Source organism: Phyllosticta citribraziliensis (assembly GCF_038025025.1).
Source record: "Phyllosticta citribraziliensis strain CPC 17464 chromosome Unknown J3D65scaffold_5, whole genome shotgun sequence".
NCBI classification, from domain to species: domain Eukaryota; kingdom Fungi; phylum Ascomycota; class Dothideomycetes; order Botryosphaeriales; family Phyllostictaceae; genus Phyllosticta; species Phyllosticta citribraziliensis.
In genome coordinates this window covers 2,290,536-2,311,021 of record NW_027117342.1, presented here as the reverse complement: position 1 = coordinate 2,311,021, position 20,486 = coordinate 2,290,536, and the positions used below count along the sequence as shown (strand labels likewise).

The 20,486-nt window shown below is 56.8% G+C and overlaps 8 protein-coding genes across 8 annotated transcripts; 4 read left to right on the top strand and 4 right to left on the bottom strand.

Moving 5' to 3' along the window:
- The first annotated feature begins 84 nt into the window (after window positions 1–84).
- On the top strand, window positions 85–3,135 carry J3D65DRAFT_623213 (uncharacterized protein). Its single transcript, XM_066800140.1, has 2 exons — window positions 85–2,401; window positions 2,469–3,135. The coding sequence occupies exons 1-2, from the start codon at window positions 270–272 to the stop codon at window positions 2,770–2,772; spliced, it is 2,436 nt and encodes an 811-aa protein (XP_066656498.1). The 5' UTR covers window positions 85–269; the 3' UTR covers window positions 2,773–3,135.
- Window positions 3,136–3,193: 58 nt separating this feature from the next.
- J3D65DRAFT_623210 (uncharacterized protein) lies at window positions 3,194–4,421 on the top strand. Its single transcript, XM_066800139.1, has 2 exons — window positions 3,194–3,866; window positions 3,923–4,421. The coding sequence occupies exons 1-2, from the start codon at window positions 3,218–3,220 to the stop codon at window positions 3,946–3,948; spliced, it is 675 nt and encodes a 224-aa protein (XP_066656497.1). The 5' UTR covers window positions 3,194–3,217; the 3' UTR covers window positions 3,949–4,421.
- J3D65DRAFT_623206 (uncharacterized protein) lies at window positions 4,421–6,251 on the top strand. Its single transcript, XM_066800138.1, has 3 exons — window positions 4,421–4,717; window positions 4,791–5,103; window positions 5,158–6,251. The coding sequence occupies exons 1-3, from the start codon at window positions 4,633–4,635 to the stop codon at window positions 5,978–5,980; spliced, it is 1,221 nt and encodes a 406-aa protein (XP_066656496.1). The 5' UTR covers window positions 4,421–4,632; the 3' UTR covers window positions 5,981–6,251.
- A 908-nt stretch (window positions 6,252–7,159) lies between these two features.
- On the top strand, window positions 7,160–8,597 carry J3D65DRAFT_351097 (uncharacterized protein). The gene is made up of 2 exons (XM_066795540.1): window positions 7,160–7,394; window positions 7,444–8,597. Exons 1-2 carry the CDS (start codon window positions 7,258–7,260, stop codon window positions 8,279–8,281), a joined length of 975 nt encoding a protein of 324 aa, XP_066656495.1. The 5' UTR covers window positions 7,160–7,257; the 3' UTR covers window positions 8,282–8,597.
- A 71-nt stretch (window positions 8,598–8,668) lies between these two features.
- On the bottom strand, window positions 8,669–9,301 carry J3D65DRAFT_623194 (uncharacterized protein; the record flags this gene model as incomplete). Its single annotated transcript, XM_066800137.1, has 2 exons — window positions 8,669–9,050; window positions 9,197–9,301. The coding sequence occupies 2 exons, from the start codon at window positions 9,299–9,301 to the stop codon at window positions 8,784–8,786; spliced, it is 372 nt and encodes a 123-aa protein (XP_066656494.1). The 3' UTR covers window positions 8,669–8,783.
- A 1,650-nt stretch (window positions 9,302–10,951) lies between these two features.
- On the bottom strand, window positions 10,952–12,718 carry J3D65DRAFT_623185 (uncharacterized protein). Its single transcript, XM_066800136.1, has 2 exons — window positions 11,715–12,718; window positions 10,952–11,694 (listed from the first exon to the last, which is right to left on the bottom strand). Exons 1-2 carry the CDS (start codon window positions 12,565–12,567, stop codon window positions 11,384–11,386), a joined length of 1,164 nt encoding a protein of 387 aa, XP_066656493.1. The 5' UTR covers window positions 12,568–12,718; the 3' UTR covers window positions 10,952–11,383.
- A 2,255-nt stretch (window positions 12,719–14,973) lies between these two features.
- J3D65DRAFT_623178 (uncharacterized protein) lies at window positions 14,974–15,537 on the bottom strand. The gene is made up of 2 exons (XM_066800135.1): window positions 15,427–15,537; window positions 14,974–15,237 (listed from the first exon to the last, which is right to left on the bottom strand). Exons 1-2 carry the CDS (start codon window positions 15,492–15,494, stop codon window positions 15,093–15,095), a joined length of 213 nt encoding a protein of 70 aa, XP_066656492.1. The 5' UTR covers window positions 15,495–15,537; the 3' UTR covers window positions 14,974–15,092.
- A 1,005-nt stretch (window positions 15,538–16,542) lies between these two features.
- On the bottom strand, window positions 16,543–20,452 carry J3D65DRAFT_350445 (putative nuclear pore protein). Its single transcript, XM_066795537.1, has 3 exons — window positions 19,666–20,452; window positions 18,966–19,617; window positions 16,543–18,911 (listed from the first exon to the last, which is right to left on the bottom strand). Exons 1-3 carry the CDS (start codon window positions 20,136–20,138, stop codon window positions 16,887–16,889), a joined length of 3,150 nt encoding a protein of 1,049 aa, XP_066656491.1. The 5' UTR covers window positions 20,139–20,452; the 3' UTR covers window positions 16,543–16,886.
- Window positions 20,453–20,486: the final 34 nt, after the last annotated feature.

Here is a 20,486-nt window from a genome sequence, read left to right as displayed (position 1 = left end):
GAGCGGACCGCGACGCGCCTGGTGCCAGGGCCGCGAATCCTTGTCGGTGATCGCGGGAAAGCTCGACTGCATCCCGCATCAACAGCACGCGCAACCCAACCACCCTGCGGAAGTTCACTCACTCAGCTTTTGTCGCTTGTACATATACCAGCCTAGTCCAACGGTCCTCTTACTACCATCGACAAATCTTGTATCGCAGACTCCGGCCCTACCGCCGCCCTGTATTTCCAACGCTCGCGCGCCGTAAACATTGATCGCGCAACATACCTATGGACGAGCGGCTACGCAACGACGCTTCCCCGCGCTCAGGATCGATATCTGGATTGACTTCTCTCGAGGATGACACGGACGAGTTTGGGCGGATGCTGGTACAGGCTGCCAGGGATGAACAACGTATTAAGAATGCGATGCGCGGGGGCATACAACCTTTTCGCAAAGCAAGAACTCGTCCGCGCGTAGCCTTGACGCTTGAAAACTTGGAGCGCAACATCCATCAGGAACTAGTCTCGGACCCGTACGCGCGCGACAGTCCGGACAGTCTGAATAGTGGAGGCGCACTTGATCCTCCAGTACAACCACCGAGAGAATGGGGGAGAAAGGCAAAACACGATACCAAGTGGTTAAGGAGGATCAATGATCCGGATGAAGAGTCAGAGCCCTTGGGTGATAATGATGGCGCAACGCGATTGGGAAGAGCGGAGCACGCGCTGGACATTACGCCCCGCAAGCAAACAAACATGCATTTTCCTTCAGTGGAAGGCAGTCCCGACACCCTGCGCCATATCATCCAGGAAACACCCTCGTCTACAAGACGATACAAGTCTATTCAGGACTGGGACCTGACGGAGGATCTTACATCCGGATCCCTCTTAGCATCTACCCCCGCTATACCGAGAAACACTAGGTTACACGATATTCGGCAGCTGGAAATCGAAAGCATTACAGAGCCTAATGTTGAGCCTCCAAATTTGGATCGCCTCTGGCAAACGTCTCCCAAAGAAGCGAAAAGGAAGAGGAAGGGTGCAGCATCCAAAGACAATGTTGACCCACCTAGAAGGCTGCTCCAGGAACGCTCAGAATCTGACAGAAATCTACCTCAGGAGCGTGCTAGCAAGCCAAAGCTGTCGGCTGAGCCAATCGGCCAGGAACATGCATCCGACCAGCCCCCAATAATCGTCTACAAGAGCCCTCCAGATGAGAAGCAGTCTCGTAGTACCAAAGAACCGGCTAGAGTAGAAACAACCACCGCACGCCCAGGAAAGCGACGTTACGACTCACATGAATTGCTTCGAAAGTTGGCTCGCGAAATGAGCAACAGTCCTAGCCCTGGACGAGAAGCGGAGGAGAGTGTCCAATCCCGAAGACAATCGGAGATGCCAAAGGAATCACCGCTCGTCGAGAAAAGACTGTCAATTCCGAATCAGGACAAGAAGGGCAAAGCTCGCGCCATGGACGCCAAGGGTCTCCCGACACCTTCACCTGAATTGGATGACCATAACGCGCAGGTTACCAAACTAGATACCAAAAGCGAAAGCCGTCGCACTGGGCCAGCCAAGGCCAAAAGGCCTGCCGATATCCCGGAGTCAACGTCAAACACGCAGGAAGAGACTGCGCCAGCAAAGACTCCTGTTATGGCGGGCGCACGGGTTGACACTCCTGCAACAGTAGCCGCTCGTCAAAATGACACCATTGCCGTGGATGCAACTTTATCTCGCTCGAGATCAACGTCAAGGTTGAGGACTTCGAAACAGGACGCACACGAGAAAGATGCGGCATCTCGGGAGCCCACCACCAAACGAACATTCAACCCGCCCAAGAAGCCTGAACGGCAAATCAACAACTCAAAGCTCCCAAAATCGGCTCTCTCTGCGGTAATTGGCAGAGCCAAGGCCACCGAGGAAGGATACGGAGACTCTACGCTCGACTCGCTGCAAGGCATCATGTCAGCAGACAACACGGTCGACTTGGACATGGAAGAGAACACATTGGAGGAGCTCTCGATGCCGTCGGAGAAGCCCAAGACGGCGGCGGAACGCGAGCGGCAACAAGAGCTCCTACAGTTGCAGAACATGAACGAGCGGCTCCGCGCGACACGCAAGAGCATTCGAGATGCCAACCGTAACATGCGGCATCTGGAGAACAAGGTCGAGGCGGGGGGCGAGACACCAGCAGCGGAAGCACAGGCACAGCACGAGGCGGCGGCTCCAGTCAGGGGACAAGACAAGTCGTGCGATTGTGGGGGCTCCGAGGGGCAGTGCTATGCGTACCAACACCCGTTCTTGACCATTTGGAGAGCGTTCAAGAGCCTGTTCTGGGACGAGAGGCGCTACCTGCGGCTGACGTGGTTCGGTCTGTTTTTTGTGCTGTTTTGGTCGTGGTTCTGGACCGAGACGATCCTGTGGTATGTATCCTTCCATCTTGTCCTGCGGTTACTTTGGGGAGAGGCGAGCGCTGACATGGCGCCGCAGCAACAAGTATTGTCACAAGTACTACGCCGAGCACATGGAAGGTTACGGCGTCAATCCCAACGCGCCGCGCATACCTTACGTGACGCTTGAAGTTGCCTCTTGGGTGCCGCCTTTCAAGTGGCTCAAGCCGGGCGTCTTGTGGATGGCCGCGACTGTGGGGCCCGCGCTCAAGGGACTGCTTCGTTTGGTCTACGATCCAGAGGCTGCCAGGGAGCAGGCCTTCCGTGAGAACCTGAGATTTCATTTTCGCCAGGCAGCATGGAAGACGGCGCACACGACTGCGCAGCAAAGAGTTGAGCTGTGATATTGCTACCCACGATTGGAACTTTGTCAGGATGGACGTTGGTGCTCTTGTAAGTACCTCGCTTGTGTACTTTCAGCTCTGGGAGCGGGGAGTTTTGGGGGGCGGAGAAGGCGGTTCGGGCCGTTTCTTACAGCGTGGGCGCGGATGGGCATTGCGAGGAGTTTTCTTTCTTGGGGATGAGTTTGCTATTCACTGCCAACCAATGCATGATGACAGGCGGGAGAGTGTTTCCAGAATGAGACAGGATTCGGCAATCAAACGAGACGCAGCCCCTTGCATCCCCCGCCGCCACGTGAAATGCAGCAAAGCGCCAGAAGGGCAAAGAAAAGCATTGGCTTGTGTTGGAATGACGTCACAGGTGGTTGCGGTCGTTGGCTCTTTGGGGTCCCGCGGGGAGAGGGGGGGGGGGGGGGGGGGGGCAAACCGGGACGCTTACCTTCCTTACATGCCTAATCAGTCGTTCGCAGCTGGAAGCTTTGACGTCCTACTCCTCTCCTCCTTCCTGACCAAAACGCTGCAGAGCTTGCAACGCACTTGGCTCACCTTGACATTTTATCCTCTTCCAACAACACTTCGTTGCTTCAGCACCATTATTCAAGCATCAAGCACAGCCATGACTTTCCTCCGCGCCTCGTCGTCTTCGCTTCGAGCCACGAAGCTCCGCCGAGCGCTGCGTGCAGCACCCAGAGCGACCATGGCGACGACGCCGCGCCGCCTTGCAAATCAGGATTACGGTTCGACCGACAGCAGTCCCAAGGCGGCGAAGGAGCAGCCCTCGTCCAGCGCGACACGATCCAAGGAGCATCCAGGAGCACCGGCACCCGACGTCGGGCAGAACAAGGAATCATCAACTTCGTCGAGCAAGGCCGACCAGAAGCAGCAGGGCGAGTCCAACGACACCACCACCAGCAACAACAAAGACAAGGCGGTCAAGGGTGCGCGCCCCAAGATCCTGGACGAGAATGCACCGGCTGAGATCAACGAGGACGTTAAGCAACACAATCGCGAGATGGAGCAGCGCCACGACCGAGCTGATACGAAATTGGCGAACGACGATGTCGAAAAGGACAAAGTGCCGCCCGGATTCTGGTCTGGTAGGTGAAGCGCTCGACCTTGGAGGCAGTGGCTAATGTCTGCTTGGGGAACGCAGGTCAAGGCGGACGCATGGGAGGTTAGTTGAGCTCACAGAAGACGTGGGGAATTAGATGGAGAAATGTCAACGGTCGCCTTGTCGCACTGTCATTGGAAGACGAAGAGAGAGATGTTGCGAGATTGAAACCTGTTTCGTGATTTGCTAGCTCGAATGATGATGGCGAAAGCATCCTGCATGTTTCTTGCACGTGTCCGAATGGCGTTTGCATGTTGACCGCGTTCCGAGACCATGGTGCTTTGTCGGGGTGCTGTACAATATGAAGGGCAGAACATGTGGAGAAGACTCCAGAGGACGCTGGGCTGACTGGCGCCACGCGGGGAGCGTCCAGTGGCGACGGGAAGGGACATGGAAGTGGAAGATGGTGGTGATGTCAGTGGTAGACGACTGGATGGATGATGGGAAAGATGGAAACTGCATCAGGTGTGGCTTGACCCAGCCCGGCCAGCGCTTGGATTCCAGGATGGCCCTTCCGTTGTGCCTGCTGCAAGCTTCCAACTATTGCGTCAGAACGACCAGACCTGACCCAAGCTCCTTCCAGTCCGTCCACAAAGCACGGCGTCCGGATGCCATCATCAGTGCATCCTTAAGCTCGCCTCTCCTCCCCTCTCTCACTCTCTCCACCTCATCCCTCCTCCACAAATCCTTTTTCCCTCTGCTCCATCCTCCAATTCCCTTTTTCCCCCGCTTCATCTCGAACCTACACAACCATGAGGTTCTCTTTCATGTCCACCCTGGTGGTGGCCCTGGCCGCCGAATCCGCCGTCGCCAGCACTGGTTGGTTTGGCAAGGCCGGTACGTCATTGCGTCTGCTCTACCCCGCCCTCTCCATCAGACCCTTTGCTGATGTATCATTTCATCAATCTAGCATACAACAAGTGGCACGAAACCGAGCTTGAGCGCTGGCTTTCGGATCACAACATTCCCTACCCTACCCCCGCTGACCGCAAGGACCTGGAGAACCTGGTCAAGGATAACTGGAACTCCAAGATTGTCCAGCCCTACAACGAATGGGACACGGCCCGCCTCCAGTCCTACCTTGGCCAAAAGGGCCACAACCTCCAGAAGGGCGCTGCCGACTCTCGCGACAGCCTCGTGGAAACGGTCAAGTCGTACTGGGGCGAGACTGAGGATCAGGCCACTGATGCCTACTCCAAGGTTCGCGATTGGATTTTCGACAGGTACGTCAAACTTACATCACGTTCTCTGCCTTCCTTGTTGCTGACCAACGTCAGCTGGACCGACTCTCAACTCAAGGCCTTCCTCGACCGCAATGGGATTCCTGCACCTCAGCCTCGCACTCGTGACACCCTCTTGAAGGCTGCTCGCGAGAACTACGAGACGGTTGCAAAGAAGATCGGAGAGACCGCTTCCTACCCGGGCAACTGGCTGTACGAATCGTGGTCCGACTCTGACCTCAAGGCCTGGCTCGACGAGCGTGGTTACCCTGCTCCCCAGCCAAGCTCCCGCGACAAGCTGATTGCTGCCGTCCGCCGCAACTCGCGCCTGGCTACCGAGAGCATCAAGTCTGCCCAGGCCTCGGCCGCTGCCTCTGCTTCTGCCGCTCAGCACACCCTGTCGGATGCTTTGCTCGATGCCTGGTCCGACAGCCAGGTCAAGGAGTGGCTCGACAAGAATGGTGTCAAGGTTCCTCAGGGCTCCAAGCGCAACGAGCTCATTGCCCTTGCTCGCAAGCACCGTGCCAAGCTTACCGGCGACAACGTGTCGTACTCTGCTTCCAGCGCCTACGGTGCTGCCACGTCCAGGGCCGGCAACGAGTACGCCAAGGCGACTGACGACGCCGCTTTGAAGAAGGACCACTTGGCCGGCTCCGCCGGCTACTACGTCGAGTGGATCAAGGAGAAGCTCGGCCTCGCCGGCTCCAACATTGCAAGCGCCACCGATGCCGCACAGTCGAGCGCAACGAGTGCTTACTCGGCGGCGGCCAAGGACGCAACCAAGGCTGGCGACGCGGCTGCCGAGAAGGCTTCGACGGTCAAGCACCGCGGTGAGGAGGCTGCCCAGAAGGCCACAGACTACGTCAAGGAAGAGTTGTAAAGGGCCAACGGAGTAGTCGGATACGGACCGAACAGGTCAGCGGACATGAGCCACGGCGTATGACTTCACGACTCTGGTGCGCACGAAGGAATGGAAGGGAGAAGGACCCGAAAATGTATTCTATCGTGGGGTGAGATTGCTCAAGGGACGGTTCGGATGAATGAAGTTGACTTTTTTCTTTTGCTTCGACCAGCATTGGGATGGGGTTACTAGGACAGTCTTCAATTCGATCCAGACCGCGGAGTACAATCGATGATTTTCTGAACGGCATTTCGTGCACCATCGAAGGGCAGACGATGCAGTCGTCCACAAGTCGGGGTGGGTGAGTCACTTGAAGGTTGCGGCGTTGGAATCGCCCGATGCAAACGGCCGGCTTGGGCCACATCTTGGGCCAGAGAGGCCACGCGACATGGAAGTGGTGGCCTGCAGGTGGCCATGTCTGTCCATTTTCACAAGCCAAACACGACGCAGGCAGCTCTTGTGATACATTCTGGTCGCAGCGTCAACGCGTCGGGTGCCCTGACGCGAAGTCGCGCTGTCGCATGACCGGATCGACTGCGTCTTGTTTCCAAATTGGGAACGTGGGTGCGACGACGACAATAGACAAGGTGCTGCATGTGTGTCGACTAATGCGCCAAGCTGCGAACATTGGAATCGTGTTTTTTGGATTTCTTGCGCGCTGCTTTGGCCAGAGAGCGAGCAGCATTTATTTCAACATTGCCGGCGTGGAGGGTTGTTCCCTCGCGGGCTATCCCTGTTCCTGACAAGAGAGAGATAAGCCACGGCTACGGAGCCACGAAAGACCTTGCAGACGTCGACTGCATGCCGACCAATTGCATCGTTGTACGGCGGGGCGGCTGCAGATGGCTGCCCGGGAACAACATCAACAACATAAAAGGGCCCCCATGGCCCCGTCATGCGCGCTTCTTGCTGCGCGACACGCTTTCCCGTCCGTCGTCCCATTGCGCCCAGAGCCAGCCAAAACGTCCGCGAAGAATCGAGCTTCCTCGATTCAACGCAGAGAGTTGCTCGAGTCGGAAGTCCACTGTTGCCGCAACAGCATCAGTCTTTCCGGCCTGACGCTCTTCCGGAGCTCGAGAGTCTGCTGAGACCCCAAACAAGCCAATGAGAAGCGTCAACTAACTTCTACACTCGTTTCCCCCCCTCCCCATTTTCCTCCCTCTTTCAACTTCGTCCTTCGTTGCTCGTTTCGTAAATCCTCTGTTTCTCGTCCGATTACCACCACGATTTCCGTCTTCAGGGCTCAGTGCGCCGTCATGTTCAAACGCTCTTTTGCCGCGACAAAGGAGCGCGCGAACAGGGTCACCAAGCAGCCGAAGAGATCGTTTCGAGAGGATACTAGCACGAGGCAAAAGGTGTTCGGGCACATGGACAGCCCAGCATCGCAGGCGAGGTGAGTGGTTGCATTTGAAAAACATGTAAGCTGGCTGACATGGTTCCAGCGGATCCCCCAAGCTCACCAGCGCCATCATCACCTTGGTGGTGGGCAAAGACCAACGGCTGTTCGCAGCTCACGAAGATGTACTGAGTCACTCGCCATTCTTCGCGGCGGCGATGCGCGACCAGTTCTTCGCGTCTGGCGCCCGACGCATTTTTCTGCCTGAAGAAGAGCCGGAGATCCTGAGCTGTGTCCTAGAATACTTGTATAAAGGCGATTATTATCCTCGCCTCTTGCAATCTGACAAGAAGCGCGGCGTCTTTCATCTCGAGGGCACGCTGTCCAAGCTCTCTCCGGACCCGACCAACACCACCAAAAAGAATGGCGGCAGCAGCAGCAAGAGCAGCAGCAGCCGCCACGGCCAGCAGACGGCCGTCGACTACACGCCCATGATCGGCAGCAGCGAGGCCACAATCTACCACTCGGGCATCGACGACGTGGTGCTGCGCGACACGTGCGTGTACTGCGCGGCGGAGCGCTACGGCCTCGACGAGCTGAAGCGGCTGGCGCTCAAGAAGCAAGGCCTGCAAGGCGGCATCGAGGCCGGCGTTATCCTGCGCAGCGCGCGCTACGCCTACGCCCACACGCCCGACTCGGACTCGCGCCTGCGCGCCCACTATCTGGCCCTCATCATCCGCAGCCGCCGCACCTTTAAGCGCAGCGGCACCATGCAGGCCGAGATGGAGGCCGGCGGCAAGATGTTCTTCGACCTCTTCGTCGCCATGTGCAACCATATGGACGACCTGGCGGATATCCAGGGTCCTACTGACGCCGCCAGCGGCAAGCCGTCTCCGGCGGCTGCGTCGTTGTCGTCGAGGACTCCTCCAAAAGGCTTCTTCTAATGGTTATGCACCAGTGACGAGGAGTGTTGAGAGAACCAGAAATTGTCTTCCGCGCGCGCGAATTTCCGAAATTGACAAGTCTCCCAAATTGACAAGAGACATGAGAGAGAGCTGATCATCCATATCATCCCCATGACGACACTGTCTTGCGCCGCCGAAATTGATCCCATCGCCCCCTTTTCCTCTTCTGTCCCACCGGCTGGGGTCAGAGTTGAGGGATAGAGGGAGCTCGCAAGCCGCTTTCGCTCTCTCCTTCACGCGCGCGCGGATCTCATACTTTCTGCCACCGAGGAAAGGAATCGATTCCAGGAGTTTTGGGTCGAGACTGCACGTTTTCACCAACCAACCGCCCGCACTTAATCTTCATTTGTCCCGTTGCGGGTGCGTCCGCGAGTGTCTCCACTCTGTCTACAGATTGTCGTCCGCCGTCTGTTCAGCAGCGCGTTCCGATCGTTCGGACCCCTTCCTTTTCCTTTGTCGGATTTTGCTTTTGCCGGACCCCCTACCTGCCTCTGTGGCCCCTTACCGCGAAGACGTCTCGTTCTGTCCTGTGCTGTTCTGCCGTCCTCTCCTGACCTTTCTCTGGAATGGCAAGGACTGCGGCTGGCGGACAGATGGATGGATAAACGTCATGCGCAGAGGACGGCCCCGCGAGAAGTCCGGGAGTGTGCCTGGAAGCCGGGAGAGTGAATGAGAAAGAAAGAAGAAAGCAAGCGAAAAGACGAGAAAAAAAAGAAAGTGTTTCATTACCTTTTCCCCTTCTCTGCTCCTAGTACCTTGTCTTCGTTCTAGTCTTCTGCTTCACTTTCCTTCGCCTTCCCGTCTGCTCTCCTCCACCATGGACGGAGCTCGCGGTCACGGAGAAAGGAATCGACCAGCATGGTGGTCTCTTTTGTGTTGTGCTTTGGCACGTACGCAGGAACGCACGCTTGGAGTGTTGCGTGGATGATGAGTGTTTGGAAGGAAGGAAGCATGGCAAGGAAGTGCCAAGCCTACAACCCAGAAAACATACCAAAACATATGTAGATGATGATGCACCCACCCAGCCTGCCAGCCTGCCCCGCTTTGTTGCGTGGCAGGGGGTAGTGGGTCGTGGGTGTGTAATTGAGTGGCTGTCTGCCGGGATATCTGTCTGTCTGCGTTTGTGATGCGTCTGATAGTATGGTGCTGTGCGGGAGTGTCTTGAAGATTGCGCACGTCTATTGTACCCGGTGTGTATCACGACGGGCTCACGGACAACAGGAAGCGAGTTCAATTATATCTCAAGCCCGTCCTGCTCAATCTCACTTGCCTGGTTGCCCCGCCTCCTCGCTGCCCATCGACCTACTTCTATGCTTCCTGCAGATGTGCTGTTGCGCTGAAGCCACACCAAATACCACACATGGCTCTGTGTTACTTGAATGCCCATTTCGTCGCCCGATCTGTGCCCCGAAAGAGTTCATGGCCTCTCGCGTTTAAAAAATCAGAGAAAGGGGAGGATAAACAGGAACGAACATACAAGGAAGAAGAAATATTCTGTGCCGGTCAAAACAGACATGTCCACACAGTCCTCAGATCAATCCAAGGCCGCTCCAATAGCTCACCGCAAAGACATTTAGTCGATTGGCTTGACAAGCGAGGTATGCAGCACGAGCAGTGCGCAAGCCTTGTGCCTGGGCTCTAACCGTCATGCGAAAGCGCCCACTGGCTCAAAGCAGACGGCGCAAACGGTTGATGAAAGGGCTGACAGGCAAGAGACACGGAAAAGGTGCTGAATAGCTACATTTACCAAGATACCTGGGTATCTTCGCCATCAGATACCTACCTGCCTTGCCCAGAAAAAGAAAGCAAGGCAAGCAAACAGTGGCTTTCCCCCCGCTCCTTCTCTTCAGAACAATGATAACCAACGGAACCGAACGACAGCACGCGCCTTTCTCTGGTATTCTGGTCTATTCCATTCTTTTCTTTCCAGCATCAAATTCACCACGTGTACACCTACGGCACATGTAGGCAACCGCAAACGTGCCACATGTCGTCGTCGAGTCATCATCGCCGCGCGGCGCCTCAGCTCGCCTCGTTCCCCCACGCCATACATAGGCTCGCCGCACCGAGCCGAGCCGGGCTGAGCCGCGTACGGTAACATTGAATCAAGGCAACCCTCGTAACGCGGTGCAGGCAGGGCAGGACAGGCGGTGCAGCATGTGAAGATGACGGCTGGACGACAGGACGAAAGGACGACAGGGGTCGATCTGGCCGTCATCCCCGACGCGGTGGGTGCGATGCAATTTGGGACAAAAATAAAAACGAGTGGGATGGATGAGGCTAAGGAAGGGAAGGCAGGGCAGGCAGGACAGGGCAGGGGATGGATTGAGATGAGGTGGGAGGAATGCAAGGCAGGAAGTAATCAAGCAAGTGGGAGCGAGCAAGCCGCGGAAGAAGGAAAAGAAGCTGACCCAACCCAACACCGCTCAACCGATGCGCGTGAATAAGCTTTGCGCGCGGCCAGGGCCAAGGACTTGGTGGCTGGAATGGAAGAAATTTATCAAAGGTAACGCGGACGCGCCTTGTTGCTTGCAAGAACGCGCAATCAAAGACAGGCGAGGAGGCAGAGGAAAGTGGCGATGCATTCCACGCGTCAGTCCGAATAAGGGATCCAATAGACGGCAGGAAGGAGGGGGACAAAGGAGTAGTGTTGAGTCAATAATAATAATATTTTCTAAATTCGTATACAGCCTGCCACCAAAAGGATCCGGCTGGCCCGTGTCTTTTCATACTCGTAACCCATTTCAAAATAACCGTCAAACCCCAAACCAATACCCGGTGGCGTTGTTGTTACAAGAGGTACCAGGTATTTTTCCAATCAAGTCGAACAGTCCCATTCTCCCAACGCCCTGTACGCCTGCCACTCAGAACAAGTGATGTGATGTTATTGCCAGTGGTGATGATGGCTGATAGTCGTACCCGTGATCTTGTTCTGCGAAACTGCGCTGCCTCTTTGATTCGGCGACAACTGTTGCCATAATCTTCCGTGTTTTAGACCGGACAAGTCTCCGTAAGGCTCTCTCTCTCGGCGACACGCTGAACGACCCGCCCGAGACTTTGCCAGCCACACGAAAGCTAGGCTTACGCAGCGATGCCTGGCCCGTCGCTAACAGCATTTGCCGTTGCGCCTGAGTCGGCGTGCAGTTCGTAAGACTTCGCACCAGTGTGGTCAGAAAGTCCGGCAGGGTATCCAGGGTCGACCACGAGAGCGTCTTCGAAGAAGTGATGGTCTGGAAGAGCACTGCTGTCGCCGAATCCAGTGTAGTCGAAAAAGTTTGCCGTCTCGTCGAAGACAGAAGGTTGAACATTGTCAGGTATGAAATCAGCCAAGTGGAAATCGCCCGGCTTGCTGTCGAAGTGGAGAGGCTGGAAGGAGCCGGCCGACACTGCAGGTCGCACAACATTGCTGCAGAATGTTGTGTCTGGCCGGGCTCCGCCGCTGCTCCAAAGTCGATGGTGTTATTCTGGGGCGTGGGTGGGAGGGAGCTGGGGTTGTTGGGGGACTCGTAGTCTTCCATAGACTCGGGACTGGCGTAAGAGGCTTCCCGATGAGACATGAAGGGGCTTTCAAAGGATTCGGTGGGCACGGCGGGGCTGGAAAATGCCGCAGTGCGAGGGTCCATGGTGTTGTGGGAGGTAGATTGACTCGTGGTCTTGTTCGCCTTCTGGGGGGCCGAAGTGGGCGCGGGAGCTTGTTGAGGTGCCGGCGTCTCGGACTCGTACCGTTGAAGGGGCATATTGTGCTCCCATTTCGTCAACGAGGACGGAAGGGGGAGCTCTGGAAGCTTCTCGGGACAGCGAGTGCGGTACCAGGAGATTTGGTCTTGCAGGCGTTGAGCGAACTCTGCCCAGTGTTGAGCAAAGCCATGGAACTGGTCTCGCTCGGCGGTGAGGCGCTCCATTTCCTCACGCTTGCGCTCGCGCGAGTTGTGGGCAGCGAGGCGGTTGCGCTTGACACGCTCGATCCGGCGCTGCTCCTTCTCATCGGCGGTTTTTGCGCGCTTGCGAGGAGGGAGGTTGGTCTTTGGCTCCGGGAGCACCTGGCCCCAGGATTTTCTCTTCTTTGGTTGTTTTTGCTGGCCCGGCGAGGGTGTTGATGAAGGCGGAGGGGTCAGCATCGAGGCCGGGGCGTCAGGCGGGGCAGCCGAGGAGGGAGTTGTGGAGCGCTGGAGATCTTCCATCTTGATGGTTGCGGGGGCATCGGAGGAGGAAGGTGTGGAGGGGTAGAGGTCGGCGACAGGTGCTGAGGGAGTGGATACGGCCATGGCGGGTTATGTAGCGAGGCTGAATAACGATGGGGAGAGGATGAAGGTTGGTTGTTGAGGAGTGCAATGCATGAAGAGAATGGAGCAGAGAGGAGGGCCGTGCCTCTAATGTACGGGGGTGGAGGATCGGGGGGAGTGTGACTGTAGTGATGCGGGATGAGGAAGTGGACAGGTGTCTTTAAATATAGCGGGAGGCGCAGCGAGGAGGGCGAGGGCGAGGGCGAGGGCGCGCCAGGAGGGGACGGGAGCGAGGGCTGGCCGTCGCCGTCGACCTGCCACAGCCGGCAAGGGGCCGCCGCAGAGGCCATATTTAGCCTAGCCTCTGATCCGCCCCGTTTCAGCGCAAGTCGCAAGTTGCGTGTCGCCTGCCCGGCCGCTGCGGCCCGCCATTTCCGCCTGTCCGCCCGGCCATGACTTCTCTGCGGCCTTTTCTGGCTGTTGTGTTTGCCCGCTGCCAACGGTATCCCGTCGACGCTCCAGGAACCAGACAACGTTTTTCAAAAGTAAATCGCGTGCTTGCTTGCTCGCGGCCTCCTGACTTTCACCGCCAGCCTGCCATCATCACGCCGTCTGTGCTGTTGTGGATAGACAAGCGGGGCTGCCGGCTTGACGACGTCGCTGGCCAACACCATCACTCACCCGCTGCTCTGACGCCGTTGCATTGTGCTCTTCGGCCTGGCTTCTCGAAGCTTCAAGGGTCTCAACGGGATCTGCGGCGCCATGGCGAACGCTGAGACGCCGTCGCCGTCGATAGCTTCCATGACTCGATCATTCAGGAATCCAGCCCCTGAGCAGCACAGCACTCGAGACTGGAGAACAACACACATCCTCCCACCACCTCATGTCAGCCAGCTTACATAGCACCGGCAGCCTGAGCACCGTTTGTGTACCGGATACATGAAATGCTCCAGCCTCCAGCTCCACTGACGCAACAACTGCGCTGGCACACCACATCCCTTCTCTTCGCCTCCTCCTCGACCTGCCCCGTGCGAGCCTTGGGATCGAGCAGCACCACGAGCTCGCCCACCGCTCCTGAACTGACTGATGTGATCGCGTTCCAATGCTTGCCAGCCACGCATTCGACCGACGCCATCTCATGCCATGGCCCCCTCCTTGCTCAACCCCCACTCTACGCCCGTATCTCTCCTGCCTCACCCCCTTCGCCCCCTTGTTCTCCACTCGTCAGGAACACCACCACCCCGTTTGGCGGCGCGTCCCGCGTCGCGCGTCGCCTTCATCTGAGCCAAGCGTCCCATGTCGTTGGCTCTGGAGCTTGGCTGACCTTGCAGAACCCGTAAAGTTGCTGTGCCCCCTGGCTTTGGTAATTACTGCTCGAGATACGAGCATTGGCACCGTCTTGACTTTGGCCGGGGAAAATCCGTGCACCACCTTTGTATGAAACACTCCGACACCAAGACGCTCATTCGGGATCCCCGGGTCACATACCCTCTTGCTTCGCTTATCCGGCAGTCTCCCGTCGTGGGCAAAGATGGCAATCGTAAAAAAAAAGGGGGGTTTCCGTCCCTTGATCCCTGGCCGAGAAACGTTCTCTTCGCTTTTCGATCAACCACCGCCGAGTGAACAACTGAGCTGACAATTTCCGCAGCCTTCAATTGAGACGCGTATTCGCACTATTGCTTTTTCGATATTTTTTTTTTTTTTTTTAAAAAGCTGCTGGGCGTTGGATTGTGTGCTCCTCTCCGCTGACGCCATTCGCCGAGTTACATGCCACAGCAGGCACGGCGAAATGTTCAACATCCCACCATCCTCCCATCCCAGCAAAAAGATCTCCAAACAGCCGAAAAGACAGCCAGCAAACCTTGATCTTCCGCTAGCCAAAGTTCAATGGCACATTCTTCTCGGCGCACGGTCGTCCTTGTCGTCGTTCGTCGTCGTCGTCGGACGGGGCAGAAGTCAATCTGAAACCCTTTTCATCTGCAGACGGCGGCAGATCACGATCGCTTCCGGGGACGTAACCGCAAGCCGCAGCGAGGGGTTTCAACGCACTTTGCTTCGTCTGCGATAATCCGCGTCAGCAACGTCGTAGGTCCTGGAAGCAAATCATCATGGTGGCCCGGGAAAATGCCAACGCGCCTTCCTAGCTCGTGCTCAACGGCCAGGGGACATGCATCCGCGACTTTGCTTCGCATGCAGCGCAGTATATCCACCAATGAAACGACTCGTCACGGATTGTGAAGATGTGACGGACGAAACATGCACCGCACTGACTGTGTTCTTCCGACAGCCAGCTTGGACATCGTTTCCACGAGTGTGCTGGCCGACGGCACGGATGCCTCTCAGTCTCAGCGCTCGCTTCGTGCGTCTCTGCCGCATCTTGTGTCCAGGAGGTGGTCTGGCGCTCGCTCACAGCTCAGACCGACTTGCATACCTCCTCCTAGGTCAACATCCTTCGAACGCTCGATGCTATGCTTCAATCCACTCCGCTCTGCTCTGGCTTGCGGGAGCTCAAGCCTTAGCTCGATTTAGCGCCCGCCTCGTGGCGTGCAGATCAGATCAGGCCAGCCTCACCACAGGCCTCCCTCTCCCCTTACCAACATGACCACACGCGGCGCTGGCAGCCACTGTGCGGGAAAGGCGGTTGTGGAGACGAGACGGTGGTGGTAGTGGGTCGTGGGGCTCGGCCGCCGTTGCTGAGTTGGCTCGCTTACTGTATGTTGCTTCTACGCAGGCTTCCATTTCCTCACCCAGCCAGTACATGTAAGGATCATATCACTCTCTTCGGCGATAGATGGCGCTGAAGTGTGCTGCTACTGCAGAGCGCACGGTGTGCGGAAAATCGACATCCCTCGTTTCTCTCGCTTTCTTTGTTTCTGACATCTGCCCTGTCCAGCCCTACAGCTAGTCACGTAGCTAGCCTCAAGCCAACGCAAAACACCCGCACTTAGTGCAAGCCTTTGGCAAGCCATATCGCGACGAGCAGGTAGGAGAAATAGCAGCCGAAGTCTCCCGTGCCGTACAAGCGCCGCTGACGGCCATGATGACATTGATTGCCTGCTTGCTTGCTTACTTGGGACGACTCAGCACAACTAGTACAACACAACACAACTCCGCCCAGCCGTCCGACTGTGCACAATGTACAATGGGTAATGCATGATGGCGTCACAAAGTCACAGACGGGCAGAAGGGCAGGCAACTAGGGACGGAAACGGACCAGCAGCTCCGCCCGCCCCGCCCCGCCGCCCAGCCGTTCACTCATCCCGTCCGAGTACAACACAGGAGGGCGGGAACACACCTGTCCCACGATCTGCCACTGCTGCTCGTTACAACAAGTCGACAAAAAAGTAGGTTTACTTCCCGCCGTCGTTGAGTTGTGTGTTTGCGATCTTCTGCCTTCTACCTCGCTCCTATGTACTTGGTACTTAACCGTGCCGCGCTTGCTCGATAACACTCTCGATTGCTCCGCGCTGTGCACACCGTCGATGTGCCGCGGCTGTTTGACCTCCCATTTGTTTGCTGGCGACCTACCTAGCCTCCTGCTGAACTGTTGCCGTTGCTGTGACGGCTGTAGCGTTTGCTTGAGGCATGGCATCGTGTGGTCTGGTTTCGTTTCGTCTCTTCTCGGCCTGTCGACGCTCTGCTGTGCTACTGTACGTATGAGGAGTGTCGTCATCGTTCTACTTCCTGCCCGGGTGAGGTAAAACAAACACTTGAGGCAATCGTCAATTTACACCATCATCCACTCTATGTCGGCTACCTTGTCGCATCGTCACGTTGCAAGATTCATACTACAAGGTAGCATACTGACGATGTACCGAGGCATGCAAGAGGCAAATATGTGCGTTGGCCGGCTCAGAGGGAGACGGATGGTGTAGCGAGACCTTCGTCGTTGGTGCATCGTGCCGGCTCTCGATTTCAGAATCCGTCGATGCCAACATGCTCCCATCATTCAAGGTCCAGGAGAGCAGGATGTTGTTGAAAAATCTCGGTTTGTTTCTTCTCGCAGTATACGTCTATTAGGAGTCTAGACAGGTGATTGTACATATACATAGAGACAAGGAAATGATGTTGTCTACACCGAACGCAGCATTGACACTCCTCTCAGAGCGAACCAACTTTTAATGCTACCAAAGTCTGCAGAAGAGAAGAACGAAAAGAAAGAAAAAAGCGCTATTAATCCTGTACCTTCTCCCCATCTTCAAGTATGAACTGCTCATGCATGGATGCATCAGGGCGCCAGCCACAGCTTCGCCGTCTACAGTAACGCCTCCCATCCACTCTGATTGCCAACATGCACTCGTACCCCTTCCATGTCATGCTCAACAAGCCTCCATCAAACGCTATCTACAACCACAAGCACTCTATGCACCAACGTCCTGGCCAGCCCTCGCCAACGCCTCGAAAACGCGCGGCGGCAGTTTGTACCTAACAAGACCCGCAAACACCAACAAGTCCCTTGCCAGCGCCTCGAGCTGCTCGATGACCATGCGGCCCGCCTGTGCCTCGAACCCGCGGTTGAGCAGCTGCGCCCGGCGCTCTGCGCAGCACGTGACGGTCCACATGAGCAGGTTGCCCACGACGCGGCTGACGACGGGCGTGATGCCGTTGAACGACTGGGCCTGGTGTCGAATGGCCGCCACGTCGCCTTTGGCGCCCGTCGGGAGGAGGCCCGTCGCGTGGATCGCGTCGAGGGCTTCGGCCCAGCGTCCCGACTCGACCAGCGGTTTGGCCTGCGCAATTTGGAGGAGGGAAGCCAGCGCTTCGCGGTTGCGCGGCGCCACTCGTGCGTACATGGGTGCGTTGCTCCGGTACAGGTTCATGATCTTGGAAGCGAGGTCGACGGGGTTGTCGATTGCGGCCAGCGAGAGGGACGACGACTGCATGCCATCGGTCGCGGCATCGCGGGGCCTGAGCGGTTCAATTCTGGCCGGTCGTGAATTCAGGTCGACAGCAATGGCGTCGGAGAGGGCGCGGTTGATGATGGTGATGACGGCGTCGTGGTCTTCGGCCAGGTAGTACAGCAGCACGGCGTCTGTGATGCGGCCCGTCTCGTCGGCCACTGTTGCGGCTTGCAGCGTGATGTTCTTGAGGAATTCCTCTTGCTCCGTCAGTCCAATGAGGCGCAAGCGCTCCTGGATGGCGCCGGGTATGCGGTTACCGTCGGGGCGGAGGTCGCCCAGCAGCCCGGCAAAGTCGCGTGTTTGAAGAACAAGCTCGCGCAGAGCCTCATGACAGCACTCAGCCTGAGACCGACCCAGAGGTCCTTCGAGGTCCGAGTTGAGATGAAGGAGAACGAGATATTCAGCCGCGATGTCGGGTTTCGCATCGCGGAAGTCGCGCGTGTAGTAGCCCACCATGTAGCAAAAGTTGATCTGTGGCTTTTGGCGGGTGCTGAACGTGAGAATCTCGTTGCCGGCTGTCGAAAAGTCCGATACGCGCAAAAGACCGTAGAATGCCAGAGAAATCGCAAAGTGCACCGCCGCCGTGTAGGTATGCCGGTAGAGGAAATTGACACCTTCCTCAAATGTGCCCGCAAGGATATGCAACATGAAGCAGACTCCGTACTGGCTGCTGGCCTCAGGTCCCTGGAAGTGCCGCTGGGTAATGTCAGACACGGTCGACCGAATATTCTCCAACGTAAAGGTCTCGCTGGCCTGCTCCTCGGTCCGGTTTATCTCGCGCGCAAGGCTGAACTGCAACCAAGCCCAGTCTTCCATGCCCTTCCCGATGCCTTCCAAGCTGGTCCTACTCAGCTCGCAGCGTCCCACGACCTTGTAGCAGGCCATGCGGTAAGGGTCCAGCGAGTTCTCTGGGGCAATGCGTGTACGTTGTTGATACTCGGCGCTGATCCTCGCCTGAAGCTCCGGGGGCAAGCGCCGGTCGTCGCTTCTTGCATAGGCGATCAGATACGACGGGAAATTTCTATCCATGCTCCTGATGGCCCGCTCATTCTCCTGGACATATTGCACGGCATCCTGGACGAGGCCAGCGCGAAGCAAGTAGAAAATGAGAGCCCAGCAGTGGTCTTCACCCAAGGTCTGCAACTCAACATTGTCAGCTGCGAGCTCGCGGCGAGCAGAAAGCAGTCTGATGTGACCGCGAATCTGGCTACAGTCCGTGGGCTGGCCTCCAACCCGACTTTCGACGGGGTTCTTGATGTTGTTTTCCTTGACTTCGGCTAGGAACTTCTTTTCCAAAAATCTTCGTGATCCATCCAGAATGCGCTTCCGGATTGTTGTGCTTCCCGCAGAAGAAGAGTTCTCGTCCAGATATTCGGCGGCGAATTGGCGCTCCCGCACTGGAATTTCAGGAGGCGTCTCGTAAGCCGACTTCTCGCCCGTGATTTCGATAAGGGCTTGGTATGCATCTTCTAGGCGACCTGAGTTCTGTGCCAAAGATTATTACCACGAATGTGCATGTGAGGGGTAAGTCCAACTTACATCAGTCCCCGACTGCTTTTCGACCTCCGCAAAGTGCGCCAAGACGGTGTAGCGAGTCTCTTCCAGGCGCCTCACATTAAGCTCCTTGACCTTGGCTGCGTACTTTTCTTGCTTGTCCCTCATGAACCGATTTTCAGGCGCGGGTGACGCCACACCAGCGCGGCTATCGGTGAAGCCATTGGTCCTTCCATTGGCTGTTGCGGGATTTCCAATGACTGACCTGCTCATGGCAGAAGCACCAAAAGCACCACCAGCAAGGCTGGTAGAGGCACCAAGCCCGCGGCCTTTGCGACGCGAACGGCCAAACGCACCCCGTGCAACTGATTCTCTCGGGCCACTGACGTTTGCCTCTTGGTTCTCAACTTGGCGTCCAAGGCCAAAATGTTCGTAAATCTTTTTGCGCTGCGAGTCCCACTCCAGTTGGATGTTGTCCTCGAGGAAATTGTCAAAGTCCCGCTTGGATTGCTCGAGACCCTCGGATATCATTGCTAGCGTCGAGCGGGAGTGAAGGCCAGAGATGTAGGCATCGATATCTACATCAGTAGAGCTGGGAGGAGGCACCGCTGCGCCAACGCCGGCCGTGGCGCTGAATTGGTTAAGGTCGCGCAGCGCAGCCGTGGTGTTGACGCCAGAGGCAGCGAGCAAGTAATGTCTAGAACAAGCATTAGACCAAAGTTCAAGAGGCTAGTTACCCACTCACGCTCTACTATCCTGAGTTACCGGTGCCGAAGGTCCTCCTTGGCCCAGGTTCCTCACTTTCCTCGCAATGTCCCCGAGGCCGAGCTGCAAGCTTGGCAAATCACCAAATGTTGACGACAAGCCATTGTCCTGTGCCGCCCTTTTCCTACTTCTTTCCAAAAGGTGGTCGAAGTATGCAGTTTGGCCTCCAGGAGCTTGCGACTGACCGAGTGGACCGCCCTGCTGCGGAGCCTGTCCGGGTTGTTGTGTGTTTGCCTGTAGGCCAGCGGGCTGGGTGGTCGCTGTTTGCTGGAGCGGGTTGGTCGAAGGTGGTGCAGAGAGTCCCGTTGCGCCCGGAGCTGTCGACTGTTGTCCAAGTCCGCCGAAGAGATTGTTGGTTTGCGGCGCTGGGGTTGCAGAAGCTCCACCGGGTTGCGAGCTGGCGCCCAAGCCGAACATCGGCTTGTTGTTGCCGATTCCACCGAAGAAAGACATCCCGCGCGTTTGTAGGGGATTCCGAGAAAGGTGGCGGGTGATGGTGCGCAGGAGTCGCGCCGGGTGGCAGTTGGAGGTGGTAAGCTTGAAAGTTGACGCGCGATGTTTTGGCACGATCTTTCGGATCAACACTAGCGTCGTTTGGAGCTCGATGCCAAGAGCGAGCAGCACCTAACAACGCACTGGTATGGAGTGGTTAAGGAGGGGTAGAAAATGTAAGGGAAGCGATTCAGATGCCTGATGTTGCAATTTCTGTCTGCGTGAGGGCAGACTCGTTTGGATTCATCGAGAGGTCTCGCGATGACCAAGGAGCCCTCGTCTGTCTGCACTAGGATGTCACTATTCTCT

Excerpts from the sequence above, each read along its gene's own strand:
- J3D65DRAFT_623213 (XM_066800140.1), top strand. The coding sequence starts at position 270 with ATGGACGAGCGGCTACGCAACGACGCTTCCCCGCGCTCAGGATCGATA. Across the intron at positions 2,402-2,468 it reads TGGACCGAGACGATCCTGTG|CAACAAGTATTGTCACAAGT; the intron begins GTATGTATCCTT and ends ATGGCGCCGCAG.
- J3D65DRAFT_623210 (XM_066800139.1), top strand. The coding sequence starts at position 3,218 with ATGCCTAATCAGTCGTTCGCAGCTGGAAGCTTTGACGTCCTACTCCTC. Across the intron at positions 3,867-3,922 it reads GCCGCCCGGATTCTGGTCTG|GTCAAGGCGGACGCATGGGA; the intron begins GTAGGTGAAGCG and ends TGGGGAACGCAG.
- J3D65DRAFT_623206 (XM_066800138.1), top strand. The coding sequence starts at position 4,633 with ATGAGGTTCTCTTTCATGTCCACCCTGGTGGTGGCCCTGGCCGCCGAA. Across the intron at positions 4,718-4,790 it reads TGGTTGGTTTGGCAAGGCCG|CATACAACAAGTGGCACGAA; the intron begins GTACGTCATTGC and ends TCATCAATCTAG. Across the intron at positions 5,104-5,157 it reads CGCGATTGGATTTTCGACAG|CTGGACCGACTCTCAACTCA; the intron begins GTACGTCAAACT and ends GACCAACGTCAG.
- J3D65DRAFT_351097 (XM_066795540.1), top strand. The coding sequence starts at position 7,258 with ATGTTCAAACGCTCTTTTGCCGCGACAAAGGAGCGCGCGAACAGGGTC. Across the intron at positions 7,395-7,443 it reads AGCCCAGCATCGCAGGCGAG|CGGATCCCCCAAGCTCACCA; the intron begins GTGAGTGGTTGC and ends ACATGGTTCCAG.
- J3D65DRAFT_623185 (XM_066800136.1), bottom strand. The coding sequence starts at position 12,567 with ATGGCCGTATCCACTCCCTCAGCACCTGTCGCCGACCTCTACCCCTCC.
- J3D65DRAFT_623178 (XM_066800135.1), bottom strand. The coding sequence starts at position 15,494 with ATGGCTTGCCAAAGGCTTGCACTAAGTGCGGGTGTTTTGCGTTGGCTT. Across the intron at positions 15,238-15,426 it reads GAGGCTAGCTACGTGACTAG|AGTAAGCGAGCCAACTCAGC; the intron begins CTGTAGGGCTGG and ends GAAGCAACATAC.
- J3D65DRAFT_350445 (XM_066795537.1), bottom strand. The coding sequence starts at position 20,138 with ATGTCTTTCTTCGGTGGAATCGGCAACAACAAGCCGATGTTCGGCTTG. Across the intron at positions 19,618-19,665 it reads GTAACTCAGGATAGTAGAGC|ACATTACTTGCTCGCTGCCT; the intron begins GTGAGTGGGTAA and ends TGCTTGTTCTAG. Across the intron at positions 18,912-18,965 it reads AAAAGCAGTCGGGGACTGAT|AACTCAGGTCGCCTAGAAGA; the intron begins GTAAGTTGGACT and ends TCTTTGGCACAG.